An 18,725-nucleotide genomic window follows, 5' to 3' on the forward strand; every position below is an offset into this window, starting at 1 on the left:
CAACTGCATTGATAGAGATTCCATAACTTATCAATGCGCTTGAAGCAAAAGTATACAAAGATAAGACGTGCCCCATATGAGAAATCAATTTATGGTCATTGCATTTAGTGGTTATGCCACCACACCCTATTCCTATTCTATTTCAGCTTCCCATCCCTTATGATAAGTGTGAGGGTCTGAATTACCCTTGGCAATTGCCACTTCTATTTGTAAGGTTGTGGAGACGAAGAGCCCTACACAGGTTTCAAAGGTGCTGGAAGATTGGGCATGGGACCAGAAAACTGAGATTGAGCCACCATTCCTTCCAAAAACTCAAAACAGCCTTAAGGCTACAGAGTCTATTGTATATTCACTCTTGCCTGAACATTCAGCCTTCAAGAATAAGATGCAAAATATAATAAACATATTAGTGGACCCTTCAAAAAGTTGGAGCTTAGAGATAGGAGGTTTATCATGAGTACAAGTCATCGTACAACTTGAATTTATTTAATATATTCAATGGCCAGGTGATGTAACTCATGTAGTGTATGTAGCCGTGTTTTGAAACCCACCAGAGGTGGTTACAGCTAAATTAACCATGGTTGAGGGCAAGCACAAGCAGATGACATCTGAAGTGTTCCTTGGTATAGTCATATCTCCTCATGAGTCATGACATCTGAGTTTCGATTTTCTATTAAGATAAATTCAAAGTAAAAGTTCACAAGATATCCACCCTGCTTCTCCAGCAGCAAGGTGAAGAGCGCCATCTGTTTATAATATTACTATTTTTTACATTGCTCAGGCAGTATGAATGTTGACCAAATAGTAATAGCACCAACATGCAAGCACCAAAGCAGGACCATCTTATAGTCCAGATCCAGGTTGAAGGATGAGATGTACTGTAAATATTTGCAATACAAAGTCCATCATTACAGATCTTGAAATCTATTATTTAGATTTTTCCGACCACCTTGTGACCTCTACGTTGCCCAATTGTTGGACTATTCACTGCAGTTGAGTGAATTATTCCATGCATGGCTCATGAAAAGAACAATCTAAAGATTGTGAAATAGTCCACCAAAACATGTGCCACACAAGACTTGCAAACTTGGACTTCTTCTTAGCAGTTGTCATAGACTTCCAATGGAACGTAGACCTTGTATCTGCTCGAAAGCAATGGATCTTGTTCATGGACACATTCTATCTTGAAGCTCTTGCTGGTGACCACAACACAGGATCTCAGAATTGAATTTCCTTCTAGTATAAGTTCAGTATTGTGCTTTCAGCATGAATGCACCTAGGAACTTTTAATCTAAATGTCTGGAACTTGTCTGTGACTTTCCAGCCTTAAGATCAAACAATATTCCAGAGATGATTAACATTTGATTGCACAAAACTCTGTTTCAGAGGAAATTTCTGCTGTGAAGACAAGTAATGGCCAATACTGAGAAGTCATCCAGTGTCACTGTAGTGTTTCTTTCTCGTGCATGACTTACAACATTGTTTCCCATAGAACTTATGGTTGCAGACTCCATGTTGAGGGACAAGGGAGCACCAGCTGAAGTAGTCCACACACGTTGGATCTTCTGTAAAGCAAGATGGGGAGACATAATTATACTGTATTTTAGTTACACAAACCCTCAAGAAAACTAGGTCCAAGATAACTACTGCTCATGGGCATAACTACCAGGGTAGCAGCCATAGTAAATTCTCTGGGGCACATTAACCAAGATGGGGCACTTCAACTCGTAGGTGATGTGAAGTTAATGATCACAGTGGAGAGTGGGAAACCAGTAGAAAAGTGTATGCAGATGAAAAGAAACAGGGACTAAGTGGCATGTCCTGGACTCTATAGCTATTAAAGGTGGTTGTGGTGGAGTGGCAATCAATTCCAAATTTTGCTATGGGGCCTCATGATTTCTTCTTATTCCCCTGCTACTGTTGTTATTATTATTATTATTATTATTATTATTATTATTATTATTACTACCCATATTTCATTAAAAAAGAAAGAAAAATATCTGTTTCATGTTGAGTTAAACAATATTTTTACCTCACTTAGGCCCCCTGCACACGGCTGTAGCCATAATCTTGGTCCGTAATTATGGCTATGGCTGGCCGCGGTCACTCACTCACATTTTTCTGGCCGTGCTCCCATTACAAAGTATAGGAGCACGGTCCGTAGCACCATTTTTCGTGGAGCCTTTCTACGGCCCGGACACCTTTCCGTCAATATACGGGAGGGTGTCCGTAGGCAATAGAAACAAATGGGTCCGTATTTTGATCCGCAATTACGGTCCGAATTATGGTCAAAATTATGGCTGTGTGCATGGGGCTTTGCACACTTCGCTATTATGAAGAGTATTACAATGTTATTTGTAAATTGTTACATTTATATGTGCCTTCAGGTAAACTTTCCTTTCTTGAAAACGCAAGTTCTGATCCGCTGAAATAATTAGGGCTCAGCTGTAATACCACACATAACACATGGTGACAGATGTGGCACTGTTTTTGTAAGAAAGCAGCCATGTTTTGTTTTTTTTAAATCCTGTACAATCCCTTTAATTGGGATAAGGAGGTGATAGCATTCAGTTTCACTGTAGGCTGTAAAATGAGATGCTATTTTTCCGTTGTACATGTAGCCTGTTGTGTTGACATCTAGTGATCAATGTGAAAACTGCAATATATCATCATGTATTTTACATGTTTTTTCAAACCAATGCGAGGTGTGGATTGTAAATGGTTTTTTTAATCCACTCCTAGATGCCGATTCAAAGACTGCATAAAAAAACTGCATCGAAACGGCATGTGAGAAAGCACCCTTAGTTAATGCCTGTATCATTGAAATGAAAAAATCATTACTATTAATGTATTTAGCAGTGCCCCAGCTTTGTGTCTCCTGCTATTTAGGAAATCTGTCATTCATATTTATCAGGAGCTGGGCCAAGAAGTTGTAATTATCTAAGTCATGGTTCGATAGGCGGCAGATTTCATAATTATGTATACTAATTTGAGCTTAATTACACCATAATAAGATTGTAGACCTATATGGAAAAAATCAAAAGCCTCATTATATTATGTAAGATGTACATTAGTTCCGTATTTCAGTTATTATACCATTAACAATGCAATAAAATACACAGACTAGGCCAAACCATTATGTAACTGTTTAATTTTACCATGGTGGTGTACCCCATGGATTCCACCAGGGCAATGCCTGACCAACACTTATTACTTTAAAGTGTGTAGATGGCTCTTTTAATATTATTATATATTATAATCTGCAAAATAAAACTGTTTATGCCAGGAATGCAGATACAGTCAAGTCTTGCGTGCAGCTGAACAATCTTACTGAACACTCAGCATTTCTGACAGGCACTGTGTATGGGGGAACTCTCTGGCTGGCACAATGTATGGGGGTACTTTGGAAGGCACTAGCAGACAAAATGTATGGGGGCATACAGGTAAGCACTCTGTATCATATCACTATCTCTCTCATTTTTATAGGAACATTGTTTTTAGCAGGCAGTCTAGCTGGGGGTTTGTTACCAAATGGAGGAATTGTAAGTGCAGCAGAAGAGAGAAGATAAGGATTTCTATGCAGCAAGCGGTAGCTGGATGGAAAGTGAATGGCTACAATCAACAAGACCTCAACCGCAAACCAATTCATTTAATGATTGTTTGAATATTGTGTCTTTGCATCTGATTAGTATTGTATTCCTGCAGCATGATAAACCCTAGTAGACTATCTGTATGGTACTGATATTTGGGCACGGTATGGTAATATTATTCAGACACTGTATGGTGCCATTATTTGATCACTGTATGGTGGTATTATTCAGACACTGCATGGTGGTATTATTCAGACACAGTATGGTGGTATTATTCAGACATTGTATGGTGGTATTATTCAGTCACTGTATGGTGGTATTACTCAGTCAGTGTATGGTGGTATTATTCAGTCAGTGTATGGTGGTATTATTCAGTCAGTATATGGTGGTATTATTCAGTCAGTGTATGGTGGTATTATTCAGAGTTTGTATGGTTGTAATATTCTGACACTGTATGGTGGTATTATTCAGACATTGTATTGTGGTATTACAGTCACTGTATGGTGGTATTATTCAGTCAGTGTATGGTGGCATTATTCAGTCTGTGTATGGTGGTATTATTCAGAGATTGGATGGTGGTAATATTCTGACACTGTATGGTGGTATTATTCAGACATTGTATTGTGGTATTACTCAGACACTGTATGGTGGCATTATTTGATCACTGTATGGTGGCATTATTCAGACACTGTATGGTGGTATTATTCAGACACTGCATGGTGGTATTATTCAGACACTGTATGGTGGTATTATTCAGACATTGTATGGTGGTATTATTCAGTCAGTGTATGGTGGTATTATTCAGTCAGTGTATGGTGGTATTATTGTATTATTCAGTCAGTGTATGGTGGTATTATTCAGTCAGTTTATGGTGGTATTATTCACACATTGTATGGTGGTATTATTCAGACACTGTATGGTGGTAGTATTCAGACATTGTATGGTGGTTTTATTCAGTCAGTGTATGGTGGTATTGTATTGTTCAGTAAATGTATGGTGGTATTATTCAGTCAGTTTATGGTGGTATTATTCACACATTGTATGGTGGTATTATTCAGACACTGTATGGTGGCATTATTTAATCACTGTATGGTGGTATTATTCAAAAACTGTATGGTGGTATTATTCAGACAATATATTGTGATATTATCTAGACACTGTATAGTAGTATTATTCAGACATTGTATGGAGATGTTATTCAGATGCTATATGGTGGCATTACTTGATCACTTTATGGTGGTATTTTTCAGTCACTGTATGGTGGTATTATTCAGTCATTGTATGGTGGTATTATTCAGTCACTGTATGGTAGTATTATTTGGACACTGTATAGTAGTATTATTCAGACATTGTATGGTTGTATTATTCAGTCACTGTATGGTGGTATTATTCAGTCACTGTATGGTGGTATTATTCAGTCACTGTATGGTAGTATTATTATAAAACACCGTATGGTGGTATTATTCAGGGACTGTATAGTGGTATTGGTCAGTCACTGTATAACATTATGATTTGGTTACTGTATGACAGTTTTATTATAATTTGTATGGTGCTATCATTCTGTAGCTACACAACTGTATTATTCAGTTCCTGTTTGGGGGTAATGTTCAGTCATTGTATGTCATTATTATTAAGTCACTGTATTATAGTATTATACATTTTACTTTTGACAGAAAAGCAAGAATTGGTCCTTAGCAGCACATACTTGTTGTCCTTTGATAATGCAGCTGAAGTTCAGGACGTTACTACTCCAAAACATAACATTGACTTAAAAAAAAAAAATGATAGAGCGCTGCATTCACTTTCACATCGGTCCTTTCATAATCCTATTGGTTTGATGCTGGAATGCGTTTTGGATATGTCAACTATACCAGAACTCCATGAAAATAATTCCATAGATCTTTACATTTAATACCTTGTATTCCTGAAGAAGGACAGAAGTTCATGTTGCAGGCTTGGGAGGTTGAAGGCTTCTGATGAGGCAAACATCCCACTGCCGGTCTACCTTGATGAAGACACTGGACATTTCGCATCTGCACGCCTCCACCACATGTAACTGTACACTGATCAGAATGGACACGTGTTCTGGTTACATTCATTGTATACATTTAACTTGATTATTTTATGGTTAGTATTTATTTATCATATAAAATTTTCAGCAACTATTTTTTTTTTGTGGCATAAGGATTAAGGATTTACCGGTTGCCATGGAGATGTATGCCATCCATGAAATGCATTGTAGGGCGAGTTTACATTGCATGGCTTGTTATTACATGGTTGCTCCAGAGGTACATTCACTTTTCTGACACTACGACATCTTCTCTGAGGAACAGTGACAAGTTTGCCATGACTATCTTTCTCTCCACACTTCAGTTCACGCTTTCTTACACCAGGACCACATGTTGCTGAACACTGTGCAGAAGTAAATGGAAATATGGTAATAACAAAACTGACAATAAGCAATTGTCCACTAAATAAGTACATAACCCCTTTTGGACAAAAAAACTTGGCTAAATAATGTTGCCAGGGGGAATCTTTCAATATTCAAAAATTATAAACAGGTAGACAAATTTTTTAGTCCTTGGGCAACCCAAGTAAAACAGTCCTACGTGACCTTCCCACACGTACGGTATCTATGATATATGGAAAGGTTTTTTTTTTACTGAATTTACCCTTTAAAATGGGACTCCATGCAAAGCTAAAAACTCTCCAACATCTTAGACCCTGTTCACATCTGCGTTGGAAGCTCTGTTGCAAGTGTCTGCAGATTTGAAGGGAAAAAAAAGAGCTGCATCCCTCCCTATTCTTCCCATCAAAACTACGTACACCAAGATAGAACCTGAGAGACCCTAGTGTAATTCAATGGGATCTGTCGTGCATCGGTGGAATCAACCACGACGTGTGTGAACATAGCCTTACATACTCAAAGACCTGCTTTATATGAATTTTTGGTAGTTCTGCTGGTCTAGTCTCTCCAAATCATGACACCCTTCAGTATCCAGTATTTATTTGCACATAGTGGCTCCTAACCCTACTGTGTGCAAATATCTATGGTGACCTCATGTGAAGGAAGCAGAACCCATGATATCTCAACATTGTGGGGCCCAAGCTAAATAAGTTTACAAGGCGTGGGATTTTCAATTCTTCAGTTTGCCTAGAATTTCACTTTATATAGAGGAATTGGGGAAGCTCGAATATTTTGCCCTTCTAATACTCTCATTGTCTGCATGTTGTTCTAGTAGCGTCCAGTTCTCTTCCTTATAATTTATATGCTACTATTGTAGAAATTGTGACAAGTGTTCTGACTCTAAACAAAGACCAAACACGGAAAATAAGATTAATGTATTCTAATGTATTTACATAGGTTTTATGTAGGTTACCTCAGTCCATGCAGATATCACCCATTGCAGTTTGTCATTTTTCTGGCAGCGTGCTAACATACAGCTCTCAGTGGACTCTGGCTTGGAGTTGGCTGCACACAGGTTTTCTGGAAGTATTTTATATTTCTCCGAGCTGACACTTTTGCAATAAACTTCTTGTTTCTTAATTCCCTTTCCACAAGATCGGGAGCACTGGAATTGATGAGGAATGCAAGCTGTCAGACATTAAGATGCATAGCTCATGGACAAAGATTATATTAACATGATATTAGCAGGACTTACTTACACGGATATATACCAGAGGTGAACACCTTAGGTCCTTAGGGTTAGTATGGAGCCAAATTAAAATTTTTCTAAGCTTAATATTTCCCCAAATAAATCTATACATTGAGTGTCTCAGTCATCAAACCAGACATCTTGGCTGATCCACCTCTACTTAACTCGTGACAGCTATAAGACCTGGCTTATTACAAGACCATGGAGAGAGTCATTTGTGCGGCTCTTGAGAACAATATTAATTCTGAAAAATGTATTATCTAAAAAAATTGTTTTTGGTGCTTTAATTGGGCCGGGGTGTATCCTCAGTGTTATTAATCAAGTATGTGGCATGTGTATACCTTTAACCATTTACCATGTACCATTTCACAGATTTTCTTGTCTGTACATATAGACAAGTTCTTTGCACATTGGATTAGGGATACCCCTTGAAAAGCCTGCTTTAGATAACCAAATACCATTTGAAAAGATTTGTCTGCTTTAGATAGCACTGGCCTTAAAAGAGTTGGCCCACGAAAAACATTTATCACCTATCCACAGTATAGTCCCGCTGTTAGGACCCCCACCAATCACGAGACCAATGGTCGAGTGTACTTCGTTTGAATGGGAAGGTGATCACACGTGCGCACTACCGCTTCATTCAATGTCTATGGGGAGTACCGAAGCCGAGTATAGCCGCTGTACTCGAATATCTTTGGCAGTCTCCTAGACATTGAATAGAGGGGTAGTGTTAGGGGTTCCTGGTTGTACCCCCATTTTTTAGCTAGACCAAAGAGCACAGTCAAGAACCATTTCAGCTCTTGGGGGACCTCAGTGGATGTTAATAGGAACCACATAATGCTACAGAACACTATGAAGAATAGAAAACACGTAGCAGGTCTCTAGGTGATCCACAATCTGTCCCACAAATCCCCTTTACGAGAGAAGATTGGGACTGTTTATAAAGCAGTAGTCTAAAGGCAGATCTTTTCAAGTAAGGAATACATCAAAACCTACAAAAATACTGTGTAACCTATCAAAAATAACTGGGCTTTTGAAATAAATCAAGCTCTACTCATACATACAACCATTTTTTCTGCAGGATTATTTTCTGCTAATACCTGAGACCATGGTCCTGTGCTCCATTCTGCTGGACAGTCCTGGGTGCTGCACTTTTGTACTTGGATTGGAGTACTCACTGGGCAGTTAAAGTGTCCAACCAATTCCTCACCCTGTATAGTCTTTTTCTGGAGACATTGAATAGTCCGGGTCTGTTGGCCACCACCGCAGGAAGCACTACATGAACTCCACTGACCAGTTGACCAACTACAAGCAACAATACTACATTGTTAGGAAATATAATGTCAGAGAGACACATAGAGAGAAAAGTCACATATCAAAAGCCTCATGTTACTTTAATTACCTTGTTCACTGTGTTACACTTGGCATGGCTAGGCATGGGTCTAGTGCAAAGCTTCAGGTAAGATAATATAGGGCTTCAAAGAATACTAAAGAGAGGTACCCTGTGTCAGGCACTTCCCCCTTAGGTCCTGCCTTAAACATAACACGGCGTACAAGTTATGATTGGAGTGTTCCTTTAAGTATATCCATACATAATGCTCCGAATTATTCCTGGATTCGTAATGAAGGACTCCAAATGCAGACATCTCACAGGCATAGATGTACCCACTATATTGAAAGGTGACATCTTTTTTAGAGCTAGACACCATTTTTTTTAAATAAAAAAACAAAACTTTCCATCCCTGACTACTGTATAATGTTATAAGCGAAGAAAAATCATGAATTCCCTCTATAGTTACTACTCAACCATGTAGCATCAAACTTTCCCATTGAGTAACAAATAATCCTAACAATAAACTATTCACTTTCAGCGAATCCATCATTAAAGCATACTTACTAGGCTGGACATGGTTGGGTATTGCATAGTTTTGGCTCCAGAAGAGGTTTGCTCAACAGGCCACAAATGCTTGAATTGACTTGAATACGAAGATCTTGTAAACACACAAATTTCACATTCATTTGACCTTAAAAATATAGAAATGATAATTAATGCAAAATACATATTGATATACAACTAAATATATTATATATTAGTGAATATTATTAAATGAATAACCATTAAATGTCTGCCTTTGTGTATATGACCTGTCCTATATATACATTACTTCCGAGCCAGGCGATCAGATGATGTCTTTCGGATAAATGAATGTCCATGTAATACATCGACAGCTTGTGTCCACCAGAGCAGAAGCCACTCTTTCAGAGCGGTTCTTTGCTCTGGCTCATAGAAGGGGGCCCTAATGAGGTCCATATGTCATAATAGAGCATATGGAGAGAAGTTGTCTTGAGATAACCTCTTTAAGATATTATTGTGGGGGGGGGGTTGTCAAATCTTCATCATTCCTCTCACAGAACGCTACAAATGAAAGGGAATTTACACCAACACCAATGACAATATAACTAGACACACAAGCCCTTACGTAGTCAAAAATATTTAATAACATGCATTAAAAAAACAAAAAATTCTGCTTACCACCACCACATGTCACCGTGCATTCTGTATACATAGGGACCCACACAAAATTAGATTTTTTCATAGGTGTTTCTTCATTTGCAGAAAAGGGTAAAGTATACTCCCAGGAAAACCCCCCATTCTTTCCTTGATAAAGTACCTAGAAAGAATGTTCCAATAAAAAAAATATTGGTATCCAGTTTAGTCATTATTGTCACCATTATACATTGGTATTTTTTACATGCAAAAAAAACCACAAAAATAAAGAGTTGAACAGTTTTAATCAGCCATTTTTATGTTTTATTTGTTTATAGGAAAACTTAGAGAAATCCAATATGGCCACTATAAATAATCCGTAAGTCAAGACTGGATCAAAGTCTGTGTTGGCCCATGGGCAAAACACTGTGTGAGGGCCCCTTACATTTTTCTAGAAAAAAGAGAAAACCGACTGCAAATCACAAACTTTTACTAAGTGCAGTGTCCAAACAGTACCAGCATTCAGTGCCCAAATAAAATTTGATCAAGGAAGGTGGTGTAGGGCTCTAGACAGAGGAGACCCAGTGACGGATGCCCATCGGTCCATTATGGGCGGCCGCCCAGGGCTCCCGGGTGGGCACATGGCCCCCCAAAGACCACATCTGAGGTTTTGTCACAACAAAACTGAAGGCCCTTGGAATCAATTGTATCCACGTCCAAAGGATGACGTCATCACGCCACTTGCGTCGTTATGCTGGATTTGACCTGATCAGAAGAGAAGAGGATGGCGCTGGAACGGGGACTGGTTAGTGTGGCACTAACTACAGGGCGGTGCCACATCTACAGGGGGCTGTTGAGATTTCTACAGGGGGGCTGTGTGGCATTTTCAACAGGCGCTGTGTGATGCTATTTACAAGGAGGGTGGTGCTATCTACAGGGGGTGGCGCTATCTACAGGGGGTATATGCCGCTATCTACAGGGGGCTGTGTGGTGCTATCTACAGGGGGTCTGTTTGGTGCTATCTACAAGGGGGTGTGTGTGGCACTATCTACAGGGGGCTGTGTTTGTCACTATCTACAGGGGGCAGTGTGTTGCTGTCTATAGGGGGTTGTGTGGTGCTATCTCCAGGGGGTCTATGTAGCGCTCTCTCCAGGGGGGCTGTGTGTGGCGCTATCTACAGGGGGGCTGTGTGGCACTATCTATAGGGGGGCTGTGTGTGATGCTATCTTCTGGGGGGGTATGTGGGGCACTATCTACAGGGGGTCTGTGTGGCGCTATGTATAGGTTGGGCTGTGTGGGATGCTATCTACAGGGATGTGTGGGTGGAACTTTCTACAGAAGTGTGTGTGTGGCACTATTGACGAGTGGGTGTGTGTGATACTATCTACAGGGGGTGTGTGGCAATATCTATAGGGGGTGTGTGTGATGCTATCTTCAGATGCTGTATGTGGCATTATCCACAGGGGCTGCGTGTGGCGCTATCTACAGGGGGGGAACTGTGTATGTGGTGCTTTACTTTACAGTGTTTGACACATTTATATTCAGAGGCACAGTGTTTGGTACTATTTTATTCAGGGAAGCAGTGTATGGTGCTATTATATTTAGGGGGACAGTGTGTGGCCCCATGAGATTTTATCTTTGTTTATAGGTGTGGAAATGTTGGACAGTGAGGAGCCAAAGACATCTGAGTGGCAAATTCTGCAGAAATGGGTTATGGCCAGGAAAAGTCGTCATGAGGTCTGGCCTGGATGGAGAAGAAAAGAGGTAAAAAAGCTACTAGAATCTGAGAAGAAGTCACCTGTGAGTTACTGGATTTATAGAGAATCTGTCATCTCTTCTGACATGTTTATTATAGGAAATCCTTGTATTTCACAAAAGGTCTTTGTGCAGTCCAGGACTGATAGACAAATGGGTGTTACCATTGCCCTTGTCAGGAGGATGTGTCCCTGCACAGTGTGATACAGTCAGCGATTGTTGGAGACTGTCAGTAAGTAGGGACACAGCCCTTTGACAAGGGGAATTGTAACACCCATTTGTTAATGATTGCACAAAAAAGATAGTGTTAACAATAGTTACCGCGCGGCAGGGCGGCGATGGAGAAGGGGAGCCCAAGTTTGGGTAACAGCCCATGGTATACTTAATCCGCCATTGAGTAGACCCTGTGGCATTTGCCTCTTTTGCCCCCCCCCCCCCTATCATTTAAAGATAGATTTTATAGAATCTGTAGTGTGTCATCCAGGATTCATGACCTGCTTTATATGGACAATGTTTTTGGTAGAGAAGTTTATTTACTCTTGATTCACATAGTAAAATAAATCTCACCAGACTTATAAATCTTACTGCTATTAATCCTCGACTGAGCCCTTAAATAATTCTAAACTTAAAAGAAAAAAATATCTGAAAAATTTATAAATACTGTAAATTATTATGGAAGTCTTTTTGAAATATATACACTTTGGGTTTTCCATGATAACGCAATGGTCTCTACATTAACATCTCTTTCTGTAGACTATGAATTATAAGAACCTTAATGTGAATTATCTTATACATTCTCCTCTTTGTATTGTGGCCATAAATTTGATTGTAGACCATGTGTAGCCCTTGGACAGATATTTTGTTTAGTTTCATTCCTTCGGAAATAATATAAATCCCATTGCTGGCAATTGAGACATCCTAAGGCTTCAACACTGGCCAGAATAGAGTGCTTGATTATTTTATCATTGAGAAAATAGAATATAACTTTTTAATTAACGCAAGTGGGAATGCAAAAATGTGAACATGTTCCAGATGAATAATAAAAGGCCTTAATAAGCAACACTACAGGAAGAATCATCATTTTTAACTCAGTGTTTATGTCAAGGTCAATACCATTGAATTTAATGGCTTGTAGTTAACAATTTTAACTACCTCAAAATAGTTTTGTTTTCTTTTGGGTCACTTTAAGATGATTGTTACTCAGGATTTTTTTTTTTAAGAACGCACACCCTATGGTAAGTACTTTACCAACTCCACAGAGAGAGATAGAATAATCTGTGATTTGGGGAAATTACACTATCTTAATGATGTATCAAAAATGACAGGCCTAGTACGCCCTGTACACACAGGTATTACAATAAAATCATGCGAGGTGTGATTATAGATATTTTACTCTATTATGTTCTATATTATTACCTGTCTATAGATAACTAATAAATCGAATAGTTACAGCGGCTCAGTGGTTAACACTCTTGCCTTGCAATACGTCTGGAAATCAATTCCAACCAAGGACAACATCTGCATGGAATCTGTTACCAGAAGACCTGAAGCCAAGGGGGCCCAAAAAATAATAGTGGTTCCTCTATTCTATCCTATTTTCTGGAGAGTCATGAATGAGGTGGTCTATGGCTACCACTACTAGTTGGAAATAATGAAGTTCATGTACTGGTGGTTTACTGGTTAGCACTGTTCCTTGCAGTACTGAAGTCTTGGGCTCAAATTCAACCAGGGACAGCATCTGTATGGAGTTTGTATGTTCTCCCCATGTTTGCATGGGTTTCCTCCAAAAACAAACAGATAGGGTATTTAGATCGTTAGCCCCACTGGGGACAACTTCTGTACAGCACTGCATAATATGTTGGCGCTATGTAAGTAACAGAAATAATAATATACTGCTCATGCATAGTTGCCCTTTGTTGTTAGTGCCTGCCCCTAGATAAGCTACTGTGATTTCATAAATTTCAGTCAAATGTGTTTCCATTAGATAAACTGCTCTAACGTGACACGTGGGTTTCATTCAGGTAAGCTACTGTGACATCACAAATGGATTTCAGGCAAGAAAACTGTTGTGACACCAAAAATCTCTGTCAGGTTAGCTGCTGTGACATCACAACTGTGTTTGACATATGTGTTATGAGTAACTCAGTTAAGTAAGCTACTGTAACATCACAAGTGGGTTTTCGGCGGGTAAACTGTTGTGACATCACAAATCTCTTTCATTCAGGCACGCTATTGGGACATAAAAGGTTAGTTAAAGTAAGGTAAACCGCTGTGACATCACAAGTGGGTTTCAGACCGTTAACATTCTGTGACATCACAAATTTGTTTCCATCAGGTTAAGGGCTGTGACATCACAAGTAAGTTTCTTTCAGGAAAGCGATTGTGACATCACAAGTGGGTTTTAGACAGGTAAGCTCCTATGACATCACAAATCTCTTTCTTTCAGGTAAGCTGCTGTGATATCTCAACTGGGTTTCTGTCAGGCAAGCTGCTGTGACATCACAAGTGGGTTTAAGTGAGGTAAAGCACTGTAACATCAAGTTGGTTTCAAACAAGTAATAAGCTGTGATGTCACAAATGTGACATAATGAATGTGTTTCTGTCAGGTAAAAAGTTGTTTCAGACATGTAACATACTGTGAAATCACAAATGGATTTTCATCAGGTAATAACACAACTTGTTTCATTTAGATAAGCTCTGGGGTGGACATACCATATGAACCACTGATTTAGTTGGAAATCAAGGGGCCTCATATACTGTTCTTGGCCAGGGACTCTGTTGTTGGTGCCCATACCTTCCTTGGCCTCAATGCAAAATCTGTACAATCAGGGCACCCCATTTACTATGTGCCATTTATAATACTTGTGTCTTTTGGCCTCTTCAGGCACTAGGGCCCAGGTGAAATTGCTACCTCTGCACCCCCTAAAGCTACGCTGCTGCCTTGTGATCTCTGACTGAGTGTGTGTTTTGCTCGTGTGGATCCCTCCGGAAAAACAAATCCTGCATAACCCGATGATTTCTTACCAAACATATCTATCAAAATGATACAAAATGAGTCATTCATTGTAAAGAGACAAATAAAAGATGTTCTTTTGCAGGGGTGCTAAGATCCCACTGATCATGTACTGTATTTCCAATTATCTAAAATCTACCAGTGGAGTAGTGAAAGCTGTAACAGTCTCTACTGTAATACTTAGGTTCCTAAAATTGTGAATTACGTCCAACAGTAATTAAAAGTTTTCCAAAATATTAAATGAAGCAATTTTCTAACAACTCCACATTAAAAGTCTGGATATAGAAACAGTAACGTAAACCCTTTATGTTGGAAGGACCTCCAGTGCTACAACCTACTTAACTGGCCGGCATCCAGAACCTACTTAGGCAAGTGGAAATAACTTCTACATTTAAAGTTGGTGATCGAGGTCTTAATGTACGGACAGGCTCGGAACAATGTTTTTAGGTCTACCACTGACACATAAGCCACCTGACTTCAGACACAGCACTCAGCAAGCTTGACCACAGAGCGAAGATTTATACAATTTACAGTTTCTTCATTTTAAAACCACAGATTCCAAGACTGGGACTTGCCAGATTTGTTGAAATCAAACAAAAAATTGTTAAATTCTCTAGATAGCCAAGCTAATTCTTTCTATTTTGTTATTGTTTCTGAGTAATAGCATATCAGTATGTATGTGTTGGTTACTTTATTACAACATTTTTATTAGCTTTATTTTTTTTGAATCCAAATCTGACAACCTCTATTGATATATAACCCTTTAACAACTTAGACGGTTTTGGATAAGTCACTATTTCTAAAAACAGTGGCAGGAAAGTTTCTTGTTGGTTTTTTTCTGCAGCTCCCCCACAGGGCAAATGTAGAATTACAGCTCACAAAAGAACATTATCAAAGCATTATAAATTGACAGTACTTGCTGAGCCAGTTTTAAAAATTGAGTTAAATAGGAAATAAATTAGTTGGAATTCCCTACAGAGAAATCTTTAGATCTCATGCCAATGGCCGTATTATGGCTCTGTTCCAAATTATACAGAGCAATCAAGTTCTCATAAAATCTATATATCCTATGTATAATTCCGATTTTATACTAAGTCATATGTGTTGTTTCCTCTAGGATTCTATATGAATTGTACCATTTTCCATAGGTTGTTGGATCACAGAGGTATTCTCCCCGCAAAAATTGCTTTTAGGGGAAAAGATCTCTCGAATACTTCACCCTACGATGGCAGGGTACAGAGCCACAGGGACTTTTCTGAGACCTGCAGAATTGGCCCCAGTGTGTACTTGTGTAAAATGTGGCCTCTGTACCACAGTACCTGGAAGAACTATTTGGATAGTTTCTGGCAAGGAACAGGGGACAAAGAACTTGCAAATAAGATGATAATTGGCCACTAGCAAAGCAAAATGCTGCGACACAGCAAAGTTTTATTGAAACTTACAGACATCACCAGAAACCTGTTAACAACTAATTCATTAAACATTTCCCTGGTGGGACCCAGTCTGCTGAGATTACCATTACGCGTTTATATTAGGTGAGATATGTCTGGTTAGAGCTTTGATCTCGAGCAAACCACAGCTTGACTAAAGATACCTTGTAGCCGAATCCGTGAGCCACATCTTCAACATCCATAGGTCACCGGGAAAGCATCTCTAAACCTATATAGTGTTGACCTCAAATTAATAGTTGGGATCGCTTGGCCGGATTAGGGCTAAGTATATTTTAAATTTCACACATGCTGATAATGTTGGCTCACATGCTGAGTTTTAACTCAAATAATACAATTTAGATGAGGTATAGTCTGGTTCTATTTTATACTGCTTAGTTTAGTGTAGTACTGTAAACTTTTAAAATAGACCAGAGACTTAAAGGCTATGTACACCTTTGGAAGAATTTTTTATTTTATTTAATAAATAGGTCAGTCAGTCTGATTAGTGCAACTTTATAAATAGTTTTTATTCAAAATTACTTTTACTTTTTGACATACAGCTGTTCTGTATTCGCTATACAAAGCAGCTATATCGTTCGCTATGACCTGAATCCGTCAGTCCCGCAGATCTGATGGGTTCAGTGTCAGTGGGTCCTGCGTGTCTCTGACACACAGGATCCATCTGTAATCTATCACATCTAAATTAGATGTGATAGATTACAGGTGGATCCTGCGTGTCAGAGACACGCAGACCCGCTTTCACTGAGACTGTCAGTCCCATGGACCTGACGGGTAGAGGATTTAGTGCTAGATACAGCTGAATACATAGAATACAAAGCAGCTGTATCTCAGAAAGGAAAAATAATTTTTAATAAAAAACTATCCATAAACTTGCACTAATCACACTGACTGACCTTTTTATTAATAAAAATTGCCTTTCAAAGGTTTACATAGCCTTTAAAACCTTAGAGCAGTTTCCTTAAGGAAGACTCCGGACAAAGCTCATACACTATTATATACCTGGTTCAGAGCCAGAGCTGGTGGGGCACAACACATAAAATCAAATAACACAAAATAGAAAATCCATGTGACATGCACCGTTCTCTCTGGTGCTGCATTAGACATGTGTCTAAATGTCTTTAGAAATAAATAATTTCCACTCCAAATTTACAACTCGTTGTCCCTAATATGCATAGACATTGCCAGTTTTCAAATGAGTTTACCAGTCGTGTTTTCCCCTGCAATGCCACTTAAAGGAGACATGATAGAAAATAAGATTGTGGGGGTCTTGAAACTAGTGTCCCCATCAATGTCCCCTACGAAGGATTCCATTAAAATATATCCTTAAAAAAAATCAGAAGTGTACGATATGCGTGAAAACCGATCAATGGGGGCTTCCGATCCACTAATCAATGTAATTCCCGACACAACACATCCATACATGTGGCTGTGCCTGGTCCTGCAGCTTAGCCCCATTTTATTTGCAGCCCCTTCATTCTGCTAACTACAAGGGTTCAACCCCCACTTATCACGCATTGATGTTCTGTCCTAAGTATAGACTATCAATGGTAAATTTCTATAAAAAAATCTTTAAAGAAGACCTGTCACCTCTCCTAACATGTTTATTTTAGTAAACACTTGTATTCCCTATGAATTAACAATTCTGGAACTTATTTTCTTAGAGTTCTGCGTTATGCCGTTCCTCTATTTTTCCTCCTAGAAATATGAATAAATAACAACTGGGTGTTACCATTCCCCTTGTCAAAGGGGTGTGTCCATACACAGTCTCACTCTGTCAGCCCTGATTGGACAGTGTCAGTCTGTGTAGGGACACACCCCTAACTGTTAACACCCAGCTGTCAATTTATTCATAAATTTTCTAGGAGGAATAACAGAAAAACTGCCCAACGTAGAGTTCCAAGAAAAGCTGCTCCAGAATTGTTATTTCATGGGGAATACAAGTATTTACTAAAAACAGAAATGTTAGAAAAGGTGACAGGTCCTCTTTAATACTCCATAAAGGAAAGGAATTCTGTGTTTTGAAACACCTGCCTACTTTTATAAATTATAAAATAAAAGTGAATAGATTCTTACTTCCAAAACCAGAGTTTCATTGGTTGGTCCAGTTGCATAGAGATTTTCCGGTTGCTGTGTTGATCTTTGATAATTAAATGTGGTCCCAGCAAATAAGAACTTTCCAGGCCAGTCAATGGTCCATTCTCCTGTCAAGTAGTAATTTCTATTGAGGTTTCTTACAGCAAGGTAACTGGTGGAATACTGGACCTCTCGGAAATGAATACTTCTTGCACCCGCCGGAACAGTGACAATAGAATAGTAGTCTATAGAAGAGAGGAGGAGAAGGATCTTTCAGTTTTGAATTGCAATCTCATATAGCCTACAGTTAGATAGGAACTTATATTATTACTATGTGCTGTTGGAGGACCCTATGTATTTCAATATAACTTATAACAACTGATGGTGATATGGTTCATAGTGTGGGGCCACTATTATTTCATGATTGTATCTAGAGCTTCCAACAGCTAGGTAGACCCAGAAAGGGGTCCAAGAGTTACTTGTGGCTCTCGAGTCACTAGTCGAGTGCTACTGCTCTAGACCATTTGAAGAAGTTCTTACCATTAGTTTTGTGATTGCTCAGATACTGTCCTTTGTAAAACTTGCATGTTGAATTATCACCTTTACAGACCCCGCAGGCATCCAAAGTAGCTTTTGATCCAAGAATATAATCACACCCTACAAGCTGGCACCAGAATTTACAGAAATGAAATGTGTGTT

General features: G+C 39.0%; 1 protein-coding gene across 1 annotated transcript in view; it reads right to left on the reverse strand.

The window, feature by feature from the left end:
* Positions 1–1,422: 1,422 nt before the first annotated feature.
* Positions 1,423–18,725, reverse strand: part of ADAMTS18 (ADAM metallopeptidase with thrombospondin type 1 motif 18) — a 68,257-nt gene continuing 50,954 nt past the window's right edge. The window contains exons 15-23 of the mRNA XM_075837141.1: positions 18,567–18,690; positions 18,027–18,271; positions 9,780–9,918; positions 9,144–9,270; positions 8,347–8,551; positions 6,971–7,162; positions 5,790–6,002; positions 5,506–5,653; positions 1,423–1,565 (exon numbers count right to left, since the gene is read on the reverse strand). Coding sequence (XP_075693256.1) covers positions 1,432–1,565; positions 5,506–5,653; positions 5,790–6,002; positions 6,971–7,162; positions 8,347–8,551; positions 9,144–9,270; positions 9,780–9,918; positions 18,027–18,271; positions 18,567–18,690 — 1,527 coding nt within the window. The 3' untranslated portion in view covers positions 1,423–1,431. The remainder of the gene's footprint in view (positions 1,566–5,505; positions 5,654–5,789; positions 6,003–6,970; positions 7,163–8,346; positions 8,552–9,143; positions 9,271–9,779; positions 9,919–18,026; positions 18,272–18,566; positions 18,691–18,725) is intronic.

The sequence above is a fragment of the Rhinoderma darwinii genome, chromosome 9 (assembly GCF_050947455.1).
Source record: "Rhinoderma darwinii isolate aRhiDar2 chromosome 9, aRhiDar2.hap1, whole genome shotgun sequence".
Taxonomy (NCBI): domain Eukaryota; kingdom Metazoa; phylum Chordata; class Amphibia; order Anura; family Rhinodermatidae; genus Rhinoderma; species Rhinoderma darwinii.